A 21,479-nucleotide genomic window follows, 5' to 3' on the forward strand; every position below is an offset into this window, starting at 1 on the left:
ATGAAAGAGAAGATAAAAAAAGTTTTTGGTAAAATTTGGATAAACTTCATGTTGGTGGCTGACAGTGGTTGATGAATAGCAATGGGGGTCGATGAACGGCAATGGCGAAAGGTAGCAATAATAACTATGGTCTGCTCCATTTTGAAAAACATATAGTGTTTTTGGTTCAACCTTTGAAAATATGAATTTAAATTACTTTTATTTATATTTTTAAAAAGTAATAGATATTAAAATTTTATTATTTTTATTTTAAATGTTGACTACATATAATTGATTTATTATTGCAAGAACATGTAAAAATAAAATATTATTAATTTCATTTAAGTGTTAATATATCATTTTACATTTATTTAATTTTATGTATTCTAATCAATTAAGCAATACAATAATATTAATTGTATATTCCATTCAATCTAATTAAATAATGTAATACATTGCTCTTTTATTTCATTCCATTGAATAAACATATCTTTTTTCTTTCTGATTTCTTAAAATATTTATTTTTCGGAGCTTTTACTTGGATCAACATTGTTCCAAGTATGATTTAGGTCTCAAATCAAAATTTTGTTAAAAATTCTTATATTTCTATTACTTATTATTATTTTTCTATATTGTACGAAACTCATGTCACAATTTACCGTAGAACTTTGTTTAGCATTGCTGTCTGCACGGCTTTTGAGGCACAAAAAAACATTTCGGCTTTTGTTGTTGAAACCATGGTTTGGCGTTTACAAGTTGGTTTGGATGTTCGCATATCTAAATATTTGTTATTTTAAATAATGTATTTCTTTTTTTTTTTTTTTTTATATTTCAATCCTTTGTAATTCTTTTTCATATTATGTTAAACACGTTTTACACTCCTTTTATAAGTTATCCAAACTTGTTCTAGAAATTTAATTTGTTTCATTAGAGAATGTCATTTCATGTTGCTTTACAAGTGCGGGGGTTTTAATTTATTTCTATGTAGAATGTATTTAACCTTATTACTTTGTTTCAATTTGATGCTGTGGATTTTAGTAACTCAACATTTCCAAATAGCAGCAATAGTGGCACTTTGCTTCAATTGGTGTGGCATCAGTCAGTCCGAAGCTGGAAAGCATAAGATGAGATGGTTTCATATAAATACATCGTATTTTTATTACAAGTTTAAATCGTTTTTCTTGAAATAATTACAGTTTATTGCTCAACGGCATTGAATAAAAATAAAATTATTCATTGGACTTGTCCATTAATAAGCAATCCTATCTATCATCTTAGTAAGGCAATAGTCATTGAATTGGTGTGATAAATTAATATTTTGAATTCTAAAATATTTTATTGTTTGTTAAAATTTACTTATTTTCTCTCATGCATCTTTAATTTATTAAATCAAACTTTTTTGGCAATAAAATAATTTTATTTTCAAAACATGTATGAAATAATAAAATTTCATTTTTCAGTAATGAAATAAAATGAAGTAGTGTATTCGCGGTGCTTTTAACCTTCCTACCCGCAAATCTCTCTCAAAACATCTCATGTTTGTCTTGGCCACCGTTTTTCTCTTTGCCTTCCCTCTTGTCAAAGCTCCTTTCGTCTTTCTGCTACCAAAGAAGGTAAAACCGAAACATCAACAATTAAAAAAAGAAGAAGAAAGGAATAAGCTGCAAATAATGTCCAAATCAAACCCTAATTTCCCTCCCCAGCAATTATCCAAATCTCTGACCAAATCGTTCATGGCTCAGAACCAAGTCATGGACTCGCTTACTTCCCACATCTCTCTCTACCATTGCCATTCTCTCTCCCAAAATCCAAACCCTAACCCTAATAGCAATTCAAGGTCTTCGATCCTCAGGTGGTTCTCATCTCTCACCATCCATCAACGTCAAGCTCACCTCACAACCGTCGATTCCAAGTTCACCCAGCTCCTCATCCAGATGCTCGGCAAGCTTCGTACACGTGGCCATGGCTTCTTCATTATTCTTCCCGACCTTCCCTCTCGTGATCCTCCCTTCCTCCCGGGCCTCTGTTACAAACAATCACGTGGTCTCCTCTCTAGGGTTGCCCAGTCCAATGAGTCGGAACGGCGAGTTTTTGAGTCGGTTCGGTTGTTCGGATCCAGAGAAGGCGAAAAAATCGACGACTGTACGTGCTCGGTGAGTAGTCTCGATTCGATGACGGTGACTGAAGAGTTGGTTGAAAATGTGGACCGGTTTGTTGAAATAATGGATGAAGTTTCAAACGGTGCGTTTTTGAGAGGGGATGAGAGCGAATTGGTATCGGATTGGATTGAACTCGAGTGGTTAAAATCAAAAGGGTATTATAGTGTTCAGGCTTTTGTTGTAAATAGATTAGAGGTGGCGTTGAGGTTAGCGTGGTTGAATTGTAATAATGGGAAGAGAAGAGGGATGAAGTTGAAAGAGAAGATGAAGGCTGCTGGGGTAGCTGCAAATGTGTATTGGAGGAAGAAAGGATGTTTGGATTGGTGGGTAAATTTGGGTGATGCAACAAGGAAGAAAGTATTTAATGCAATTTTCGGGAAAGCTGCTAAATCCCTGGTATAACTTAAAACTTTGTTATCTCCATGTTAATCTAATGATGGAGTTTATCCTATGATATAATTATTATAGTTAATTTAAAAAAAAAATGCCTGCTTTAATTGAGTTGTAAGCATCGAGAGAAGGTTTAAACACGGAGGGCTCGTTCAAACTAATTATATGAACTCGTTGTGTGAGCCTAAATTAACCTTCAGTTGTAGTAACATCTTTGGTTCATAATTTCCTCTTCCTATTGCTCCTATTTTTTATTCTAGGATCTTTCTTAAATTTGATATGTTATAATACAATGCGTATACAATATTTTTAAAGAGTTCCCATGTATGGATGAATTGTATTTTTGGGAAATTATTCTGTTAAAAGTTTTTGAACATTGTGGCTAAACATTTTTTAACTTTTTCGGCTTTCAGACTTTCGAGGTTCTGAAGGCAGCAGGTAGTGCCTCAGAGAATGAAATGTGGCTTTTTAGTGCAGGAGCAATGGAACGACCGATGAGATATACCAATTATGGTGAAAAAAAGCTGGGGACCACCCGAAAACCCCTTGAGGATGCAGAATTTGGCATGACTGTTTCAGCAAATTCTCATTCTGGAAAACCTACTTCCCTAACCAATGCCTTTAGTAGTTTGTTTGTGCTTCAGGATATTGTTACTGTGGTCCTATCATGTCATCACCACTGTGATGTGGGAAAGGTGTTTTATAGCTCATTAGGCTCTGTAAGTTCCATCATTGATAGCATATTAAGAAAACTGCGAGGATATCTCATGGTTATTTCACTTGATTGCACAAAGCTTGAACTTCTTGGCGAAGGAAATTTTAACTCTTCGTCTGATAAATCCAAGGATAAGTTCAGTGCATCTAGCCGTAAGAAAAAGGGAAAGCCCCGAAACATTAAAAACCCAAATCCTGTTCTGAAGATGGAGATGGATGACCATCCACCGCAAAAACCTCTTAAGGTACCTTTTTTCTTTATTGAAAGTCCTTTAGATGTGTTCTTGCTTTCATTCATATGTGTTGAGAAATTTTGTTAACTGTTTATGGTAATATGCCAGGATCTTGAATATAAATCGACTCATAATAAGAAAGCAGATTTGATGGAGTCCACCAAGACGCATGTTATACCTCATGATAAAGAGGTAAATAGAAAGACTCTGTTACCAGTGGAAATGCCCACACTGTTTTTCATTTGGATGGTATTGTTAATTATTTAAATTTAAATACTGTCATAACTGGTACTCTTCTCTTCAGGTACAAACCCAATCAGTGGTTGGTGGAAAAGGACAAGCTGCTGCAAGGAAGAGCCGAAAGGAAAAGAATAAAAAAAAACGCTCTTACATCAATGATACAACTGAAGCAAAATCTTCTAAGAAGGCAGTCACTGGGTCGTCTTCTTTGTCTTTTGTTTCTCAAGATGAGGCAACAAAGTCCAATGGGGTATTGGACAATTTAAGTGTAGAACACAGTTTTCCAACTGATCCAATAAGTCATACAAACATTCTTGAACCAATTTCAAGTCCTACTGAACCAAATAATCATCTTTTCAAGGAAGATATTGCCCTGCATGTGCAAGATCATGAGGTTGGTTCCACTAATGGTTTCTGTCATAAGGGTACAGGGCATCAACAGGACTCAAAAGATATTAGTGCGAATGAAATCATTCCTACCAGACAAGAGAGTTCAAATTATAAGCGAGAATGTAATGTTTTGCCTCCTATTGCCCCAAAACCTGGTAGTGTTTTCATTGGAGAAGGCATCAATGAACATAGTGCAAGTAGAATTCAGGAAAATTCAACTTCCGGTGTATCTGCGAATGCACTTGACATTAAAGAGGGAGTTTCTGTGATTCAGGTGCAAGATAAAAAGTTTTATAATACTGCACCTACTCCACAATGCCTTTCATACGAGTGGCCTAGTGTAGCTCCCTTTTATTTTCCTTCTATAAATCCACATGTTCCAGCAGCCACTGATCGGTTGCACCTTGATGTGGGTCACAATTGGCACAATCACATCCGCCAGCCTTTTGTGCCCACCATGCATCAGGCAAGAAATCCTTCGATTGAAAGTGGTTGCAATCGAATCTTATCTCGTCCAATGCCAATGAGTTTAGATTGGCCCCCTATGGTTCGAAGTGCTTCTGGATTGGCTCCATCAGTTACATACAATTATGACTCTGGATTTATTTCTAGGCGACAGACAGCTTTTCAGCAGAGTTTTGCTTCACAAAATTTTCAGTTCAATATGAAGAGTTTTGAGGATGATAGAAAGTATTCTGGGGATTTCTTTGACTTGCCAGATCCTGCAAATACATCTGAACTGGCTGATGAATATGACAGCCACTATATATCAGAGGAAGAATTTGAGGTGCATGCTGTTTCTGGTATAGATTATAATCAATATTTTGGTGGGGGTGTGATGTACTGGAATCCTTCTGATCTTCCAGGTACTGGTTTCTCTAGACCTCCTTCCCTTAGCTCCGATGATAGCTCATGGGCCTGGCGTGAAGCAGACATGAGTAGGGCTGTTGATGACATGGTTGCTTTCTCTTCATCTTATAGTACTAATGGTTTGACTTCGCCAACAGCTACTCCATTTTGTTCGCCTTTTGATCCTTTGGGTCCTGGACACCAAGCAGTTAGTTATGTTGTGCCAGGAAATGAAGTGTCTAGCAAAGTGTTGCATTCTGCATCAGCAACACCGGATGCAGCAACTGAGGAGGAAGCTCCTGGATCTTTCGCCAATTTATCTAGTGATGTTGAAGCGAAAACAGGGGATTCACTTCCTTACCCTATTCTGCGTCCTATAATCATTCCAAACATATCAAGGGAGAGATCAAAATCTGACTTCAAGCGTGGTCATGATCATAAAAGCCCACGTGTTGCTCCAACTAGGCGTGAACAACCTAGGATAAGACGGCCCCCATCACCAGTGGTGCTCTGCGTTCCACGAGCTCCCCGTCCACCACCACCATCTCCTGTGAGTGACTCAAGGAAACAGCGTGGTTTTCCAACTGTTAGATCTGGTAGCTCTAGCCCAAGACATTGGGGTATGAGAGGTCTGTACTATGATGGAACCAACTCAGAGGATGCTTGTGTATGCATGGATGGTACTGAAGTTGTTTGGCCGTCTTGGAGAAGTAAGAATCTTTCAGCCCATCCAATGATCCATCCTCTACCAGGTGCTTTGTTGCAAGATCATCTGATTGCAATGTCTCAGCTTGCTCGTGATCAAGAGCATGTAAGTATAGCATCAGCATTATGTTGTTCTGAAAGTTATGGTTTGTGTTTAATTTTTGGATTTTTGTGATTATTCTGCAGCCAGATGTATCATTTCCTCTACAGCCTCCAGAGTTACAGAGCTGCCCAGCTCGAAAGGCATCTCTGTCTTCAATGCACAACTTCCTTAATGATGAAATTGACTCCTTTTGGAAGCAGGTAAGCAGTTTAATGATCCCTAGAGAATGAAGAAGAGGAAAAAGCTAATGACTGATCCTATTTTCTTCCCATTTTATTGTTTCCATGATCTTGAACATTATTTTGTGCAAGAAATTTCTAGTTCTCTGTTTCTTATACATTCATTTACCAGTCTTTGCAATGTTACTGACTGTTTGTATGGTGTTCGTGTACAAGGTTGCAGCAGAGAATATGGCCTGTAAGCCATACATTAATTGGGCTGTTAAGCGGGTTACAAGGTCTCTTCAGGTCCTGTGGCCTAGGTCAAGGACGAATGTCTTTGGTTCAAATGCAACTGGATTAGCTCTTCCATCGAGTGATGTGGACCTTGTGGTTTGTCTTCCTCCAGTGAGGAATCTGGTGAGTGCTTCAGCCTTGTATTTTTATCTGATTATGTGCTTATACTTTATGGTAAGAAACTCATCTGCAGACATTTTTAGGAACCTATCAAAGAAGCTGGGATTTTGGAAGGACGCAATGGTATTAAAGAAACTTGTCTTCAGGTATGAGTAACTTTGTAATTGGTTGTGCTGTAAGATGAACATTTTGTCTCATTTTCTTGATATCTCGACTTTGACTGGACTGCTTTTAACGTAGAAATCTAAATATCTGGTAAATGTGTTGTGTTATAAAAATGTTAAATATTTGTTATTCTCTTTCTCCATTTTCTAAGTAAAGGCTTTGGATTTTGGAAATCTTGATTTGTTATATAGTATTATCTCCCTGCTAATTATAATGGCTTTCTTCCTGATTAATGTACTGGCCTCATTTCTATTTCCCCTTCTTCCTCTCTATATACAGTATAACTTACAATAACCCTGTGGTAGTTATATTTAGCTGCTGGTGTACTGCTGTATGACTGTTTTGAATCTTGCATCTGTATCTTTGTTTCTATGCAATACTTCTGTGAAAATTGTTGTCCTTATCCGATATATTGCTGTAACATTTTGGAAGATTGACATAGTTATTATTTTCCAGCATGCTGCCAGGTATCTTGCCAATCAGGAGTGGGTAAAAAATGATTCTCTGAAGACTGTGGAAAATACAGCTGTAATGCCTTGCCTTGTTGGATTATTTTTCTTTTTGTTTATATCTTTACTTCTTTCTTTCCATCTCTTTTCTCACAATGTTGTATTTGTGGCATTCAGATTCCTATTATTATGCTTGTGGTAGAAGTTCCTGGTGACCTAATAACTTCTGCGTCCTCTAATGTGCAATCACCCACAGACGAGCAAATAGATAGAACTGCTGAACATGGTGACCATGCTCATTCTGATACTGTTGCCTTAGACGACTCTGCTTCACCTAAGTGCTCGCAAATAAATTATGGTAACACGAAGGGTGTCAAATCAGTTCGTCTAGACATCAGTTTCAAGTCGCCCTCACATACAGGACTCCAAACTACTGAGCTGGTAACATAGATACAACTTAACTGATAAATATGGGTCTTTTGGATTGTGCCTGAAATTAGAATCCATGACTTATGCTTCTACTGCTAATTGTAGCCCCGTTCCTAGAGATTTAAGGAGGATATTTCTTTTACTATTGTCTAATGAAGGATATTACTAGCAAGGAGGATTATAGTTGTCCGTGTTGGATTTAGGAATTAGATTATCAAGTAACCGTCATTGAATTGCAAGCTTTTGCAGTGTTCTTTTACTGATGTTTTTGAACTTTTAAGGTCCTAAAAGTTTTAGGGTCTGATTTATGTAGGAATGAGACAAATGTGTGTAGGCATTTAGGGTTTTCATTCTTCTCCTCCTTTCTACATTTGTTTTTTGGGTATTTTCTGTGTTTCAGAGTCTCATCATACAATTTCATAATGTATAATTGATTTGGGTGTTCTGCATTGTTATGTTTTACTATTTTTGATAATTTCGAAGTTGTTCTTTGCAGGTGAAAGAGCTGACGGAGCAATTTCCAGCTGCTACGCCTCTTGCTTTGGTACTAAAACAGTTCTTAGCAGATCGTAGCCTGGATCAGTCTTACTCTGGTGGGTTAAGTTCATATTGTCTGGTGAGTAACTGTTGGTTGTAGAAGTGAACTGAGACATCTGTCTAACTAATTTATAATAGAAATTATAATCCTGCCCTCCTTCCTATGTCTCTGCAAGTATATTTGCATACTACACTTGAATATGAATATTTTCCTATAGACTAGCTCAATTCTAGCTGTATTTGTTGTTTTTGTGGATCTGTATAACAGAATGTTTTAGTCTTTTAAGCTTTTGAAGATGATACATGACAAAACAGGAATCGGATATACTAAATTGCTACTAACCTGCTCAGTAAAAGATTTCATATTCCTAAACGTGCAGTTAGTTAGCTTAAACTTCTTGGTCAGTTATATCCTATAAAGTAACATTTGGCTGATTCCTAATACAATCTGAAGCAAATTTCTTTTCTTTAGAATGAATTTGGACTTTTGGACAATATCAACTTTGAATGTTTGAGCAGCATATTTCATTGGAAAATAAATAATGAAGAAAACATGGATTTTTTCATAGCTTCCAGTTATTTATTGCATAGATGATAGGTCTTAATGTGTACTGAAGTTCCACCTTTGATCTGCTTGGTCAGAGCTGTTTATTTATCTGATAATAACTTCATTGAGTTTTTGTTTACTCTCTTGCTATTTCCCACATCTTGTAGGTGTTACTTATTATACGTTTCCTACAGCATGAGCATCACCTTGGACGGCCTATCAATCAAGTAATGTAGTACTTCGAATTTTTTATATGTTTGTTCTTTCTTCTTTTCCAGTGGTTTTTTTATTTTAGTACATATTCTGTTTGCTGGAGGGAACTGTTGCTGTCTCCAATCATGCTATTATTAGGATTTAAATTTCACCATTGAAAGGTTCTTTTGTTCTTTGGTTCAACAATGATATATATTAAATGCTAATCTTCTTTTGCAACCTGTAGAGCTGTTTTAAAGTGGTTTAAGCTGGAGGTGCTTCAACAATGCTAGTATTAGGATTGAAGTATGGTTTTTGATGTTATAAGGAAAATATTGATCTTCGATATGGTTCAATGACTTCAAAATTTTTATTCATGAGGTCCTTGTACTATAGGGTTCGGAGCAGTTTAGTCATTCTTAAAATAAATAGAGCAATCTAATCATTATACTATTAGAAAGTAAGCAAAAAAAGATCCACTGATAACGACATTAATAATCTATTGGGTTAGGAGCAATTTAGTCCCACTGTTTAGAAGTAAGCAAACAAGGACAATCGAAAATGTTGTTACTATATTTACGTTTGTAAAAGCCGAAATAGTGGAGAGAGCAAAGATAAATACACTTGTGAAAAACAGATATATATGTTTTAATCTTTTATTGGATCAGTTTTAAAAATTAAAAAGAAAAAAAATCAAAACTTTATACAATAATATAAAGATTATAAAAATATACAAAATTTAATAAATATTTTCAAAATTTTGAAAAATGACAATTTGAAAATTTCTTTGAAGAACTTTAGTGAATTTAGAAGGTTAAGTTTTTCTTTTGAAAATTGAAACTTTTATAATGTTTTAAAACACATTTTAGATTTTTTTTCAAAATTTGGAACTTTTTTTTTGAACTTTTAATAAATTGTATTAATGTTATATATATACTTTAAAAATTTTAGTTTTGTTAATTTTGTAAAATTCAACCAATTGTGCCATGATTTTCATAGCTGCATTTATCTTTTCTTTTTCTTTCTTTTGGCCACCTTAGCCTTTTTTAACGAAAAGGGTTAATGATGCTCCAATTGTCCTTATTTGCTTAACTTGGGACTAAATTGCCTTCTTTATGACCTTATAGTTTACTAAGGGAAATAATTAATGCCGGTATCAGTTGTCCTTGTTTGCTCACTTTCTAATAATGCAGAGACTAAATTGCTCTGGTTATTTTGAGAGGGAGTAAATTGCTTCTGACCTTATAGTACAAGGACCTCCTAGGTATTCATCCCCATTTTTTAATGTTCTCTTTTAACTTTTCTTCACTATGTTCTATCTGTTTCTCTTTTGTGCTGATGGCAATAACAAGTACTTCTGGTAACTTGAACTCAATATTTCTTGCAGAACTTTGGAAGCCTTCTGATGGATTTTCTTTACTTTTTTGGGTGAGTCAAAAGCTTTAAATGATTTATTTCTTTGGTAGTTGAAAACGGATAGCTGACTGGTGTTAACTGGAAAATGTTTATGAAAATTAAAGATTTATTGTTTCAATGTCTGATGGCACAGGAATGTGTTTGATCCCCGGCAAATGCGTGTTTCTGTACAGGGAAGTGGAGTATATATAAACAGAGAAAGGGGTTATAGGTACTAGCAATGTTTTCTTTTGCTGGCAGCTCTGTTTAACATGGCTGTTTCTCAATATCCTTAACTTTCTACTGACTGCTGATAATTTGGTTTCTCTATTATAGCATTGATCCTATACACATAGATGATCCTCTTTTTCCAACAAATAATGTGGGGAGAAATTGCTTCCGGATACATCAGTGTATCAAGGTTGGTGAGATTTTTTTCTTTTGATTTATTAGCTGTTGACAGGAAACTTGTCTGGCATAGGGTGTCTTTACATTAACTATTGACACACTATACAAACTTGCCTTAGCTTCTAAATGTTGACCACTGTTCATACTGTTGAGATGTTTCTTTCAAGGGTTTTTTTAGAATTACTAGTTAAATGTTTCTTTTGAGGAGAAAGGCAAATAGTACTTACCTTACGAATCAGTGGATTGTAGTGTGGTTTTCTCTACAATAAAGGCACATAATTGCCTTCTAGAAACTAGTAAGGCTGCAAGAGAAAATTTTTGGGAAGCCATTTGACACATTTAGCAAGTAAAGGCTTAGCTTCCTGCTCTATGAAATGTGTAAGATACCAATATTTAATATAAACTGTGCATTGTGAGCATAATCTTTATGGTAGCATTAATTTGTCACTGTTTTTGAGTAACTATAAAATGAAGAAGCTTTTCAGAATTTTATTTACATGATCTTTAATATTTTTCTGTATGTCATGTGTGAACAATATTTTTTAATGCAGGCATTTTCAGAAGCCTATTCTATTCTGGAGGATGAGCTTAGCTGCCTATCAAGTAACACCAATTCATCTTCTAACCCACCATGCAGATTGCTTCAAAAAATCATCCCAAGTATCACTTTATCATAGTGGCTTATTTTGAGCATCTTCATCTTCTAGAAGGTATTCATTTGCCCATGATATTGTTGCTTAGTTGGTACGATGTAATTTAGGATTATCAGAAATATTCTTATTCTAATTTTACTGATGTAAAGCTGAAGTCTTAACCCTAATGGGAGCATTGGGTCTTGATTATTTGTTGGAACTCCCTTGGGAATGTGCTCTAAGGTGATCTTTTTTCACTATGGCAACCCAGGGTTTGTCTCAGAGGTAGGGAAATGCTTCATGGACATATTTGTTTTAATTTCTGGTTTTTCCTTTGCATTAATTATTGGCAACTTATTAAAAAAAATTGAGATTCTTCAAGGAATTTATGGTGTCTGTGGCAGACAGCCTCACTCATCTTTTGAAGTGATGCTAGGCAGCGAGCTTAATCTTGCCGTTGATCTTTGCAAGTGAAGGATGCGCCGGTCTCATGTTCAAAAATGGTTGTGCTGTATGGTTTAATCTTGATCGAAATAAAACTGAAAGGGTTAATATGTAAGTAGGCACTATTCTGTTGGAAATCTTTTACAATCAAAATGGTAAAAATCTGAGGCTATATCATTCGATCATTTTTTAAATTTATATGTTCAAATTAAGGAATGTAGTAAATCCCTCTGTACCTTCTAGTTTTAATCTTAGTGTTAAATCTGTGTACATCGTACTCTTTTGAACTTTTGATGCATTTCTCTGAGTGGAGCTAGGGAGAGTGCCTCTGGAGTGTATTCACTATTGGGACTTGGGCAGTTGGGCTGCCTTCTTCTGTCGCATTGTCATGGTTGAATGTGTTTCCCTCTGGAACCTTAAATATTACATTGCAAAAGGCTATTTTATTTTTGCCTTTGTGCATGATTTCTATTTTTCTCTCTGGTGATTTGAATCTATCACAACATTTCCCTGTCTCATTATATGTTTATGAGAATTAACTTATGCTTTTTTATTATCACCGTTGTATATTTTGTGCCCAGTTTTTTTTTGAGCAAATAATTGGAAATATGAGTTTTTTTTTTTTTTGTATTTCAGGATGCCAAACTGAATATTCTGTGAAGTTAATTTTGAGCTCAGCTGATTGTGGTGGTGCCATTGGCCACGGTTAGCATCTGCACTATGTTCATTTTATCAAATGGCATTGTTGGTGGTACAAAGGTACGCAGTCTGGATGCCTATTTCCTTCCTGAATGTAGAGATTAAGGAAGAAGGGCAGGGCAGGCCAGCATAGGCAAAAGCAGGTGTGAAAACGGAGTCTCGTTACTAGCTTGGTATTTCATCTGGAGAAGGCAGCTGTGAGTTCTGGCAGAGTGCCTGTGTAGGATAGCTATTGTATGACCGGGGGCCTATATGCGCTTCTCTTCTGCCTGTGGCTCCGGGTGTGCGATTGTGGACCCGGGATTTCAACTTTAAATTTGTTGGGTACAGACATTGGCCAGATATTGGTTGTGAAGCCAACCTAGACTGGCTCTTTTTTTTTTTTTTTTCCTAAAAAAAAAGTCGAAACAACTTTGGTTTGTATTATTATTTTCTGCTAAAGTCAGCTCTTAAAATACCTTGTATCTAATTAAATTCCTATTTTCTATAATTTTTAGTACTTTTTATACAAAATAAGAGTTTAATTAAACAGAAATATACTTATTTTGGGGGATGAAAAAGGTGTGCCAAATCTATTTAGCCAAATAATTTATTTTGGAGAAGCAAGAGGCTGTAACCTGATGTCTGTTTCCTTTTTTAACTTCCTAGTTAAATGCTATTTTTTTTCATTGTGCTAAAACAGATCCTCAGTTGATGTCTAGGGAAACCAGCCGAGGCCTTGCCCAACTCAAACCCACTTTTGGGATTTGGTTAAAAAAAGAAGATATTTTCAAGAAGATTAGGAGGGGTAAAAAAAAAAAGGAAGCTCGCACATTCTTATTCGTTTAGAGAGATGTTACGTTTTGAACATATTTTTGTTTCCTTGACAGCCCATTCATTATCTGTGACAGCCCCATGAAGACAAAGTGGGAACCTAGGACCCATCTCATGTATTCCACTCTGATTGGTGCAAAACCTCACTAGCTTGTATCTCTAGGTTTTCCTTTACCCATCTTCCCCATATGTATTTACCTGTATTAATACTATAATGTAAAAGTCGAATCGACCATAAAGCATCGCCATTGGCCCTTGGACTAAGGGTGTTTGGCATGAATGACTACAATACAGTGACCGAATATGCTTGGGATTTCTCTCACATCAAACGACTCTTTTATACCTTTTCTAATCTTCACTTCATCACGCCAAGCATATGCTCTTTCATATTCTATGCTCTTTTGCTATTAAACCCAATTCATCTACCGTTCCTTCTCCTTCATTACCCTTCTCTTATATTCTTTCTTTTTTAAAAAAAAAAATTATTCTTTTTACAATTCCAGTTTTCACTTCCATTAAATTTTTGGGTGGGTGTCTAGTATGAAGTTTGGGAAGAGATTAAAGCAGCAAATTGAGGAAAGTTTGCCAGCGTGGCGGGACAAGTTCCTGTCTTACAAAGAGTTGAAAAAGCTTGTTCGACTGATCTCTTCGGCGGAGTCATGTGTGGAGTATGGAAAGGCAGATGTAGAAGCTGAATTTGTGCATTTGTTGAACAATGAGATCGATAAGTTTAATGTTTTTTTCATGGAACAAGAGGAAGACTTTATCATCCGCCATAAGGTAAGTTTATTTACTGGAAAGCTTAATACGACTGTTTTATATCATAGACCAACACAAACAAAGATGATCATTTAATACCAATTGCTTTGGTTTAGATATAGTATAGCATTGTTTGTTGGTTGAGTCAACTCAAATGACTCATCAAACCATCCAGGGCCAACTCAGAATAAAGTTAGGAAATTAATATAAAGATTGTTCATACTCTTGGGGTGTTTCTTTACATTTACTAGATAGCTTCATGTAAGTGTGCACCCCAATAGAAAAATAAATTTCTATATACCATTATTCTTTTTTAGAAATATTAGCAATTGAATCTCAATATCTGCAATCTGTTGTAGAAAATCCCACAATTGCTTCCTTTGTAAAAGAAAAGATTAGTTAAATGATATAGAAGTTTGAAGAAGGAATGTATAAATTCAGGAATTGCAACAGAGGATTAAGAGAGTTATAGAAACATGGGGTCCCAATGGAACTAAGCCTTCAGAAGCAGAATATAAAGACGAAATGGCGAAAATTAGAAAAGATATTGTCAATTTCCATGGTGAAATGGTCCTCTTAGTGAATTACAGCAATATCAATTACACAGGTAGTCAGTGTACTGTGTCAATCTTTCATTCAATATATATTTCTTTAATATGTTATGATTAATATACCAGACAATGTTTTGAGTTCTGTAGGTTTGGCTAAGATACTGAAGAAATATGACAAGCGTACTGGTGGGTTATTGCGTTTGCCCTTTATACAGAAAGTGCTGCAGCAACCATTTTTCATAACCGATCTTGTATCGAAGCTCGTCAAGGAATGTGAAAACACCATTGATGAAGTGTTCCCTGTAGAACAAGAAGACGAAGAAGAAATCGTAAAGGAACAGAGAGAAGCTATAACAGTAGCAGGAAAAGGGATTTTCAGGAACACAGTGGCAGCTCTATTGAGCATGCAAGAAATTAGAAGAGGCAGTTCTACTTACGGCCATTTTTCTCTGCCTCCTATGGATTTGCCAGACTCTGATCTCATACACTCCTTCCAACTCAACTCCCCGATCCCCATTGTCTGATCACACAACTTAAATGAAATTTACGTGTAGTTTCAGTATCATTGTGTTTATTACGGTTGTGAACACCCAAAAAAATCGTAACATCCTGTTATGATTGCTATTGAAATCCTAAAGTTAGCATGGGTTTTTAGAACATAGTAATCCTCATACCATTATTGTTCTAAGCTTTTTTTTTTTTTTTTTTTAGGATACAATTCTGCATCTTGCATGCTGTCGATTACTAATACATTTTTCTTTGGGTTGTATAAACAGATTGATATCCTTATTTTATTTTATTAGAATTACGGATTTATATTTATATTTTAAAAACTGTTCAGCATTAATATAAAATAAGTGTGAGTGCAATTATAAGATGCATTGTATTCTAAAAAAATGTATGCAAGTTTAGAATCTTAATAGAATTTTCCTGAATATTACCTTGATCGGAACAAAACTGCTCTCCAATGATAAAAAGAAAGAAAATACTTGTGACTATACCAACAAAAATAAAGAGTCAAACTATAGTAAAAACAAATAAAATCTATAAATTATGAGACAAATGACTGTTTTCTTTAAAACTTTGATTATGAAATTCCTGAACACGTTTTACTCTTATTTAAAGAAAAAAAAAACAAACATTAAAAAGTAAATAAGGGGCCAATGAAGCCTTAACTTTATTGGCTAAGGTAGATATCTTAAATTTTTGAGTAATTGAATTCGAGTCTCGCTTTTAATAATTACGGTACGTGGGTTTTTAGTCCAACATGTGTATGCTAACTTTTCTTTTTCGATTATCATTCAGTTTTTTTTTTTATTCTTTATGTGTTGTGTTTTGTACTGTTATACTTTGTTCTAAAATATTTATGATATACCAAAATATCTAGCCAAGGAATTCTATGATTAAAGACTTAAAAAGAGTCCAAGACCAAATGGCAGGCTGGTACTGGGCTAAGCCCTTAATTGAAAAAGAACCTTGAAAGCTTGTGAATCAAATAAGGAGCCGAATTGGAAACAGAAACAAAGTGTAACTACAAACCAAGGCCCGGCCTCAGTTGTTCTGATTCTGACACCTTTACATATCAATGAAACTAGTCAGACAAACCGAAGAAGTGTTTTATTAGAGGCGAGTTTACTAGACTTCTCATTGTCGGATTTTTACCTCCCATTTCAGCATACCAACATCCTCCCCTGGAAATGAGGTAATTTCCTGATTAAATTATACTAGAGAATGTTTATTACTTACTAGTTATCAACCCTAATTTTCAAATTTCTGGGTTTGTTTTTCCTCAACTCATTTTCTATGATTCTAATTTTCATCTTCAAATTTCAATTTAACTTTGTGATGTAATTCTGGGTTTTCTTTTTTTCATTATAGAGACTTTGAAAGAACTTTTAGATTGATATTCATAAAATTTATAGAGGACCCGATTCAAAATTGTTCATTAAAAAGAATAAATGAAGTGTTTTGTTTTTGCTGGGATTCGGTTGTTATAGTCTTTTTCTTCGTTGTAAGGAAAAATTATGTAACATATTCAAATGATCGATTTTGACTCGAAAAATCTACTACTCTTGGTCTCCGGCAGGTAAAGATTGAATTTCGTTATTGGAAGAGTTGCTACCGGATTTAGGCTTTGAATTTGTACTTTGTTATTCTTGAAATTAGTTTTTAGAAGCAAAAAAACAAGAGCTTCTTCATTGTAGATGCCCACTCTTTGACTGAGCTTCCTGTCTAATTAGTGTGATTTGTATTATTAATTAGACTTTTTAATTTGGTTGCTTCTATTTTATAGAGGTAAAGATAGACAATTACATTTAAAATGGAAATGAGATAAATCAATGATTCGAAACTAGGATAAAAGATAATAACAACTTTATTTGAATTTGTCAAATGCCAAGCTTACGTTATTAGCTTCTTCCCCCTCTATTCAACCATTTCATGCATAAATTTGCTGGAAATATCTGATTTTGAATATGGACCTTTAGTTGTTGGAGCTCAACTTTTCCTGCTAACAATCATATGTATGTTTCAGTGAAATGAAAACCATGTCATCTTATCAAAGCTGCTGAAGGTTTCAGTTATGAACCAAGGAATGGCTTCTCTGGCTCGATCTCCTTCTGCCATGTCCATTACTAGAATTCCTCAGGGTCATTCCAAAATCCTACAATTGTTAAAAGCTTCAAAGGTGCCTTATGTGCTCCCTTTCCGTCGCGTCCACATCAGAAGGTCCCCTGTTTGCTGCACGAAGTTTCCTCAGTGGGAACCTTCACCGGCCACATATGCTCTAACTGAGAAAGCTGGTGATAAGTTCTTGGATAAATCATCTGAATTATTTGAAACTCTGCGTTCTGAGTCTTCTGACAGCAAAGATGAGGCTTCAATTACTAAAGCTGAAGATCGTACAGATACAACCAATCAACCAGTTGCACAGCTTCAGTTTCTTAAATGGCCATTGTGGCTGCTTGGCCCTTCTGTTCTCCTCGGCACAGGCATGGTACCCACTCTATGGTTACCGATATCCACCATATTCATTGGCCCAAATGTGGTGAGCCTTCTTTCCTTGATTGGACTTGATTGTATCTTCAATCTGGGTTGCACCCTTTTTCTCCTCATGGCCGATTACTGTGCCAAGTCAAAGAACCTGGGACAAGCTTCCAAGAGCAAACCTCCTGTGAGTTACCAGTTCTGGAATTTGGTTGCAACTTTGACTGGACTTGCAATCCCCTTGATGATGCTGTTTGGATCCCAAAAGGGCTACCTCCAACCTCAGCTGCCTTTCATCCCATATGCAGTTCTATTGGGTCCCTACATCCTGCTTCTGTCGGTACAAATGCTGACTGAGATGTTGACGTGGCATTGGGAGTCACCAATCTGGTTGGTGACCCCAGTTGTGTACGAGGCTTACCGTGTGCTACAGCTAATGAGGGGATTGAAACTCGGGGTTGAACTCAGTGCACCAGCATGGATGATGCACACTATCAGGGGCCTGGTCTGTTGGTGGGTACTGATCCTTGGTGTGCAACTCATGAGGGTTGCTTGGTTTGCTGGTTTTACAGCTCGAGCTCAACGACAGCAATCTTCTGCTTCTGCCGATGCTTAATACTAATAGCATCTAAAGTATAAAAATAAAATAAAATGTCGATATGTGGTTTATAGTACATTTATTGAGGAGTTAGTTGACATACGTGTAAGAAATGTTGTTTATAGTTTCATGAGCTTAATGGAATGTTACTTATTTGAATGATGGGAGAAGGCATGTTTGAATGTTTGAAATGATAAAAATCCAAACGATAGAAAAGCCCTTTTTTTTCCCACTGCAGAATCGTTAAGAAATTCGGTCTTCATTTTAGTACTTTGTTCAATTCGTTTATTAATAAAAAAACGAATTTGAATCTCAGTTTGTAAACTAATATTGGTTGATTTAATTGTTTCGGTACAAGAAAGGATTGTATCAAATTGTAATTTTACGTCATCTCTATCCCTCCCTTCTCAATAAGAGAATGACAAATTAAATTATTGGAAACGAATAGAGATAACTTTGAATCATAATTTCATATAATTAAATTTTATTAGTTTTCTAATTTAGCCTATAAAAGTAAAGTGTGTTAACTTATTAAAAAAATATTTTTTACTACTATTTAAAAATAAAAAAATTTAAATGAAATCATGACTTATGATCATGCATCGAGGTAGAAAATTAACACAAAACTATCATAAATAAAATGATTTATCTACCGGTGTGACAGGTTTATTGTAATATTTTTGTGCTACAATGGAACAATGGAGTATTCTAAAGATCGAACCCGTGAGAGTTCAGGAATTAACAATGAAAATGCATGCAAATATGAAGTCTAGTTAGCTACACAAAAATGGTCGACTGACTTCCATGTTGGTTAGTTCTTGGATTAGGGATCTAAAGGGTTTAAACTCTTAATTAGTTTAATTTTACCTCTTAATTATTATTTTACCCAATTAGATGATTTAGTCCAGTTTATCTCTCGATTTCATCGAACTAAAGCGAAAAATCAAAATGATTCTCAATAGGCTCTACTCTTGGTCTCACCTATCTAAATGTTCACATAGAGACGTCAATTCTAGTTTTTGAAATTTATTTGATTTAGTCTAGTTTTTACAATTTAACCTCTGACCCAATAATTAACCATCCACCATGAGATTTAGTTACTACCCATAATCAACACACAAACATTAGTCAAATACATGCTCAAATTATTCATTAAAGAAAGCATATAAAACAAAGTTAGAAAAATCTTAGGGACTCTTGATGAGTTCTTTGGAGAAGATGACAGTAGCAACAATGAAGAAGAAAACATAACTAAAGTAGAGATTTTTACTCTTTGAAAGTTACCAAAGCTGGAATATATTAAAGGCTTTAAAGTGAAATCAAAATACAAAATAAAGTTTGTGTATCTAAGTGCAAAGAAACGAAAAGTTGTGGTAAAAACTAATAAAACTATCAGCTACAAAGCTAAGAAAAGTAAAGAACTAAAACATAAAAATAGAGAAGAGAATAAATACTAAGCTAAAAAATGATAAATATGTATCTCCTTTAAGTTTGACAACAAAAGCATCTTTTGTACTACCAAAATTCAATCATAAAACTTCTTTTAGTTTGACAAAAATGCCCTTAGAGTGTATGAGTTGACTTGTGTTTGTGTTAGATATAAAACTACCTTATAGTATTCTTTACCCCATCATACACTCATGTCATGACACTCTCGACAGTGGCACCATCTTGACTCTAAGGGATCTTAATGTTGCGACACTCTCAACAATGATATCATCTTGACATGTCACGACACTCTCAACAGCGATATCATATTGGTTTTGGGGATCTTAATGTCGCAACATTGACTAATTAGTGCGGCAACATCCTCAGCAATAGTCATAACTTCTTCACTTCAACAATCATTAGTGGTATCGCGACCTTGGAAGCTTGGTGTCGTGACTTTCAGCTCAGTGTCACAACGCCCTCAGTAGTCTGTTCTAGGTTGATTTCCTGTTGAAGTCTTATACATTTGAGGTGATGGAAACTCAATGTTGCGACATCCTAATATCAATGTTGCGACACTCATGTCAGATATCATTCTCCTCAAAGTTTGGCCGTTGTCGTCTTCTTACACAAACTCAATTGCATTATTAGGCTCCCAATGGCGCCATTTTGCCAAATTGGGCCTAATAAGACTAAAATTAAATAAGCATGATCATTAATACTAAAAACTAAAAATCAACAAGAAATATAGAAAAGACTTGTAAATTGCTTGAGAACAAACTTATTAAGTGTTCTAAAGAGCCTAATTTGACATATCAAATTATGACGGATCAAGTTATCCACATAGTAATCTTTCAAACGCTGATAAAAAATAAAAATAAATTCAATTTTCTAGGTAACTCCACTCTTTTCAAATTCAAATTGAAATTAAAATAAATTCAATTAAGCCGATTGAGTCTTAGCTCGATTGGTATGAGCATTGTTGTCAATACAGGAGGACATAAAATTTAGTGCGCTGAAGTGCATTATTCTATTTATGGGTTGGATAGAGGTTATGGGTAGATCTAAACATTGTGTCAAAAAGAAGAAAAAGATATAATCAAAATCTATAATAAGATTATTAAAAAAACTATAAATTCAACGTTACAATTGTATTCTAAAACATTATAAAAATTTTAGTTTTCTTTATCTCATAATTGAATGAGTAAATTTTTTATAGAGATTTAAGTAAATGTAAATACATTTATATTAAATTTATTGATTGATTTTTTTTCTAAAAGCTTACATTCAATAATTCTAGAATTCTTTAAACATTTTTATTTTTATTTTTATTTTGAAATTTGTGGAAATTTTCATAAATTTTAATAATTTAAAAAATCTTATCGTGCTTGATTTTTTATAAACCTTTATAATTTTAGAATCTTTCAAAAGTTTTTGAATTTTTTATTTTGAGTTTTAAAGATTCTTTTAGTTTTTCTTGAAAGTTCTTTTTAAAGATTTTAATAAAGAATCTTACATCCTTTTTCATAATTTTTAGAAAATTCTTAGCTTTACTTTTCATAAAGGGTAATATTTGGGACAGTAATAATGTATTTTTATTTTATTTGATAAGTATTGATAGGTATTTTTTTAAAAATTATTTTTTAATATTTTACTATATCTATAATACACTTATCAACTCTCTTATTTCTTTTGTAGAGTCTAAAAATTTTATTGATAGTGCATCCAAAATTTCCCTTACATAAAACTTTATTTTTTAGAATCTTTCAAAAAATTAATTTTTTACCTTCTACAATCATTTATAATTTTGGTTTAATATTGATAATTTATTTTTGTAAAATAACTTAAAAATCTAATTTAAAAACTTAGGTAATGTTTGATAAATCATCTAGTAGTTAGATTAGGGTTTAATAGCTTGTAATTATTTAAGGGTGGCATGTTTGGATAATCATTGTAATTAGTAGGTCCACCGAATTAACTGTAAGTGAAGTACCCCAAATTATACTTTCTAATTTTTAGGAGAGGCTAAAAATTAGAGTAATTACATGAGTAATTATTATATTTTTTTTCCAAAAAGATCTTTACCCAAACCTAAAGACCGTCTCTTTCCT

The 21,479-nt window shown here is 34.5% G+C and overlaps 3 protein-coding genes across 7 annotated transcripts; all 3 read left to right on the top strand.

The window, feature by feature from the left end:
• The first annotated feature begins 1,282 nt into the window (after positions 1 to 1,282).
• Positions 1,283 to 12,794, top strand: LOC108460385 (uncharacterized). 5 transcript variants are annotated; one of them, XR_008273816.1, is made up of 18 exons: positions 1,283 to 2,534; positions 2,942 to 3,487; positions 3,584 to 3,667; positions 3,780 to 5,765; positions 5,846 to 5,962; positions 6,158 to 6,340; positions 6,421 to 6,483; positions 6,959 to 7,030; positions 7,129 to 7,392; positions 7,877 to 7,996; positions 8,632 to 8,691; positions 10,044 to 10,084; positions 10,206 to 10,283; positions 10,388 to 10,476; positions 11,011 to 11,169; positions 11,262 to 11,376; positions 11,496 to 11,646; positions 12,172 to 12,794. XR_008273816.1 is itself a non-coding variant. In XM_017759866.2 (16 exons), the coding sequence occupies exons 1-15, from the start codon at positions 1,515 to 1,517 to the stop codon at positions 11,134 to 11,136; spliced, it is 4,845 nt and encodes a 1,614-aa protein (XP_017615355.1). In that variant the 5' UTR covers positions 1,284 to 1,514; the 3' UTR covers positions 11,137 to 11,169; positions 12,172 to 12,794. The 5 variants fall into 5 exon arrangements, 1 of the variants encoding a protein (XP_017615355.1); XR_001867522.2 differs by having other exon boundaries at positions 10,388 to 10,472; XR_001867525.2 differs by having other exon boundaries at positions 10,388 to 10,472; positions 11,528 to 11,646.
• A 438-nt stretch (positions 12,795 to 13,232) lies between these two features.
• Positions 13,233 to 15,018, top strand: LOC108459491 (SPX domain-containing protein 3-like). The gene is made up of 3 exons (XM_017758867.2): positions 13,233 to 13,827; positions 14,248 to 14,413; positions 14,505 to 15,018. Exons 1-3 carry the CDS (start codon positions 13,588 to 13,590, stop codon positions 14,879 to 14,881), a joined length of 783 nt encoding a protein of 260 aa, XP_017614356.1. The 5' UTR covers positions 13,233 to 13,587; the 3' UTR covers positions 14,882 to 15,018.
• Positions 15,019 to 15,908: 890 nt separating this feature from the next.
• On the top strand, positions 15,909 to 18,102 carry LOC108457824 (uncharacterized). The gene is made up of 2 exons (XM_017756980.2): positions 15,909 to 16,059; positions 16,891 to 18,102. Exon 2 carries the CDS (start codon positions 16,939 to 16,941, stop codon positions 17,956 to 17,958), a length of 1,020 nt encoding a protein of 339 aa, XP_017612469.1. The 5' UTR covers positions 15,909 to 16,059; positions 16,891 to 16,938; the 3' UTR covers positions 17,959 to 18,102.
• The last annotated feature ends 3,377 nt before the right edge of the window (positions 18,103 to 21,479 follow it).

The sequence above is a fragment of the Gossypium arboreum genome, chromosome 11 (genome assembly GCF_025698485.1).
Source record: "Gossypium arboreum isolate Shixiya-1 chromosome 11, ASM2569848v2, whole genome shotgun sequence".
Classification (NCBI taxonomy): Eukaryota; Viridiplantae; Streptophyta; class Magnoliopsida; order Malvales; family Malvaceae; genus Gossypium; species Gossypium arboreum.